The sequence below is a fragment of the Lactuca saligna genome, chromosome 9 (assembly GCF_052625555.1).
Source record: "Lactuca saligna cultivar CGN05327 chromosome 9, ASM5262555v1, whole genome shotgun sequence".
NCBI lineage: Eukaryota > Viridiplantae > Streptophyta > Magnoliopsida > Asterales > Asteraceae > Lactuca > Lactuca saligna.
The window spans coordinates 30,648,598-30,653,308 of record NC_136425.1 but is presented as its reverse complement, the minus strand read 5'-3'; the positions used below and the strand labels follow the sequence as shown (position 1 = coordinate 30,653,308).

Below are 4,711 nucleotides of genomic sequence, written 5' to 3'. Positions count from 1 at the left end.
CTAACTATTTTCCTCAGATATTTTAGAATAAGAAGGAATAAAACCAACAGAAGGAGGCACAACTTCCTCGCCGCTACGGTTGATAGTATCATTAGAACTAACATCATCCACGTGAGTGGCTGCATCAGCACCATCCAACTGCGATTCTACTCTCAACTCATCAAGGTTAATAGAATCATTTAAGTATTCATTAGTATCAAAATCATCATAGGAAAATGGATCACTAGGGCCAAAAATAGAAAAAAATTTGTCAACATTAGTTGACTTCAACTTGTAAGGAAACACAGACTCACAAAACTTCACATCCCTGGACATAAAAGATGTATTAGTATCCAGACTAAGAAGTTTATAAGCCTTTTTATCAGATGAATATCCTAATAAAATGCACTTTTCAGCACGTTCAGAAAACTTATCAGATATATTTTGTTTAACAGCAAAACAAAGACAACCAAAGACTCTCAGATGATCAAAATTGGGTGTTCTTTTATAAACAAGTTCATAAGGAGATAATCCATTTAAAACTAATGTAGGCATTCTATTTATCAAAAATACTGAAGTTAAAACAGCATCTCCCCAATTTCTTATAGGAACAGCTGATTGAAATAAAAGTGACCGTGCAACATTAAGTATGTGTATGTGCTTCCTTTCCACAACTCCATTTTGTTGTGGAGTGTAAGCACAGGAAGTCTGATGAATGATACCATGTTCAATACAAAAATATTTCATTTGATTATTCACAAATTCAGTACCATTATCAGATCTCACAACCTTAATATTAACACTAAATTGATTTAGTAAAATATTCACAAAAGTCTTAAAACAATCAAAAACTTCACTTTTAGATTTCAAAAGAAAAACCCAAGTAGCCCTAGTGAAATCATCCACAATAGTCAGAAAAAACTTAAACCCTTCTACAGAAGCAAGTCTATAGGGACCCCAAACATCTAAGTGAATTAAGTCACCTAACTGAGTTGAACAACGTTGACTAAGAGAGAATGACTCTCTAGTCTGTTTAGCCTTATGACAGACATCACAAGGGGGAAGAGACTCATTTCCTAGTTTCAATTTATCTTTTAAAGTGTTTAAAGCCTGGTCTGCAGGATGACCAAGTCTGCTATGCCAGGTTAACTTTGAGACACAACACTTAGAATTAGTTAGATTGACTGAATTACTTGAGGGAACATGATCTAGATAATATAGCCCCCCCCCCCCCAGATTCTCTACCATTCTCCACCATCTTCTTTGATAGTGAATCATGAATTTTACAATTATGTTCAGAAAAAGTAATTTCACATCCATTATTCTTACATTGTTTATGTACAGACAAAAGATTAGCATTAAAGTCTGGCACAACAAAGACATCAATTAAAGTAAGATTAGAGGACAATTGAACATTCCCAATCTTATTTATTTGTGTAGAAGAACCATTAGGGTGTTTTACAAGTAGATTAAGTCTAGACACATCCACAGTGTCTTGGAGTTGTGATTCTGAGGTTATCATATGTTGATTTGCCCCAGAATCAACAATCCAACTTTGAAGTTTATTTGAACTAACAAAAGAATTAAAACAATATGTTGATGTACCTGCCATATTTGTAGCAGCAGACACATCCTCACTAGCAGAATTCTCATTTATGAGACGAAGAAATTTTGAATACTGTTCACTTGTAAGATAGTGACATTCATTACCATGAACAGACTCAGAAGAAATTACAGAACTGCTGTTTGGACCAACAGAGGAAGAATTCACAGAAACAGACTTATTTTGGTTATTATTTTCATTCCTTTGTTTAAAATCTTTTGGATATCCTATCAATTTATAACACCTTTCTATTGTATGACCCATAAGATTACAGTGCTTACACTGCAATCCTTGATTTCTAAATCTATTTTGACCTTGACCTTTTTTAAAATCAGTAACTTTACTATTAAAAACAGACACTTGAGGTTTTGAAGAAATAACAGAACTCAAAGAACCATTTCTTTGAAGAGACTCTTCTCTAGAAAGAATTGAGAAGGCAGTTTTAACATTAGGTAATGGTTCCATTAAGAGAATGTGACTTTTTACCTGATCATATACATCATCAATACCACTTAAAAATTGCATTAAATTCATCATTTTAGAGTGATCATTTAGTTTAGTTGCAGCCTCACAAACACATTCAGATAAACTAGTCAAACCATCAAATTCTTTCCATAAGGAATCAAGTTTGTTATAGTAGTCTGAAAGAGAAGAACCACTTTGTTTTAAGGTGTTTATCTGCTGATGGATATTAAAAATTACAGAACCATCAGCCTTATTATAAGTTTCAAACAACTCATCCCAAATGTTTTTAGCATTATCAGAATAAACATGACTAGCATATATTGTTTCAGATATTGACCCTAATAACCAATTACACACAACATCATTCACACGTTCCCATTTAGATTCTTTAGTTTCATTAGTTTTTTCAAGAACAATAGTTCCATCCACAAAACCCAATTTATTTCTGGCCTTAAGGCCTCTAGTCATTGCACTACGCCATAATCGAAAATTTTCATTACCTGTCAATTTAATTATTATTATAGAGGTAACTGCATTATCAGATGGATGTATATACAAGGGATCATCAAAGTGAACAGGAGAATCCTTAGGGACACCAATTCCCTCAGGAGTATCTCCAGCCATAACAGATCACAAACATATATACCAAACAAAGAAGAAACAAGAACCAGAATATTTCAAACAAGTAAAGAAGAAAAAAAAGGAACAAAAACAACACTTGTGTTGGATTAAAGTCCAGATGGTCACCACAGTTTGTCGGGGCCCAAGACAACCAAACACAAGGTGAACAAGAAAACATAATCAATCAATAAATTTTAAACAACAATGAACTGATGTACTCAAGACATCAGGTTCTCCCACATCTACTACTATAAAAGGAGAAAGAAGGGAACGAGAAAACCTCACAGTGCATAAGGCAATATGTTTGTTAAAAACGACTCCCTGAACCTTTTACTCAAAGGGTTTATCGGTGATGAAATCCGACCCCAAAGAGAAGATTAGAGGGATTAATCGGTGACTCCGATCGGAGACTTTCAGACTCACCCAAATCTTCGCACCAGCAGGAAACACAATCTGCAAGAACAACAAAAGTTCTCGCAGTACCAGGATCTCATAAAAGAAACTATGAAATAGGGTAAGCAGAAACGAAACCCTAAATCTAAACAGAGTAAATCAAAAACAATGGTAATCAAGCACAAGGACTAACCTTATGCGGAAAGATGAACATCGGTGACAATAGATCGCAACAACGAACACCAAATGATGCGTCAAGAATAGGAACGACGAGCCTTGAGCTCTGATACCATGTTAAAAAGATGCAAACACATATTTCCCAACATCTTCATTCCTTGTATCATTTGAGGACAAAGAAATAGAAGGTTTTCAAGAACATACAACAAAACCTCACTACAAAAAACCCTATTCTACTCTCATAACAAATCAGTCAAACCCTAATCCAAAATGATAACCAGAAGGCGAAAGAACAAGATTCAATTCATCTGAATACAAAGAATGATCTAGAAAATACAACAGATCAACTATAAGACCTTTTTTAGATCTATCTGAAAACCCTAATTGAAAGAGAGCTTATCACGAGAGAGAAACGAGAGAAAAAATATCCGATCCTCCGCCGAATACACACTCTCTCTCTCTCTTCTCTTATACGTCCCAACCACAGAAATGGATCCAACCCGAATATCTTTTGACCCACTTCAGATCCGCGTGTATCAAACCTGCACTCACTTATACCCATACAGATACATGCCTTGTACATACTTACCTTTATATAGAAATAAATAATAAATATGAGATTGTATTTATTCACAATATTTTCAACAATATTCATGTAACGACCAAAAATTTAAGACCAAAAATTTATTTTAATAAAACATTACTTAAAGAAAAATCATCAATCCAAAACATAAACAGAGTATTAATTTCCAAAACACATGTTTGTTATCAGAGTAAAACATTCCCAGGTTGTCTAATCAATGGTGTGTGCCATGCGATCACCCCGAGCTCTTCCCTTCGTTACCGGAAGTACCTGAAACCAAAACTGAAAACCGTAAGCACAAAGCTTAGTGAGTTCCCCACCCTACCACATACCATGCATAACCACATACTACACATACTGGGCCACGCCCGCTATCTTGGGCCTCACCCCCTGCCTCGGGCCTCACCAGCTATAACGGCCCTGCCGCTCCAGGCCCCACCTGGCTTCGAGCCCCGCTCGGATACATATCTGTTTCACTTAGGCCTCGTCTGTCACAGGGCCTCGCCCGCCAACAAATAATAACACATAAACATATCACAACACATAAGCTAAACTCATACGACTAATCCTGTCCTAAGGCCTTGCCTATCCTAGGCCTCGCCCTTGTCCTGCTACTGATGAGTCATGGAACCCCGTCCACGCTCCTACTGGTAGTGAGATACGGGCACAACCCACTATCACTCCTTCCCTAACTTGGGCCTCGCACCTGTTCTGCTACTAATGAGATGTGGAACCCCATCCACACTCTGCTATTGGTGAGATACGGGACCTCGCCCACACTCACCTCCCTACCAGGCACATACAAACAATAAGTATAAACTATCATATAAAAAAATCGTTGGGCACCCGCCCACTATTAATGGACCTCGTCCTGAATATCATACTAGCAT

General features: G+C 36.6%; 1 protein-coding gene across 1 annotated transcript; it reads right to left on the bottom strand.

Annotated features, from left to right (window-relative positions):
• On the bottom strand, nucleotides 1–2,671 carry LOC145016161 (uncharacterized). Its single transcript, XM_078974562.1, has 3 exons — nucleotides 1,585–2,671; nucleotides 1,322–1,488; nucleotides 1–768 (listed from the first exon to the last, which is right to left on the bottom strand). Exons 1-3 carry the CDS (start codon nucleotides 2,669–2,671, stop codon nucleotides 1–3), a joined length of 2,022 nt encoding a protein of 673 aa, XP_078830688.1.
• Nucleotides 2,672–4,711: the final 2,040 nt, after the last annotated feature.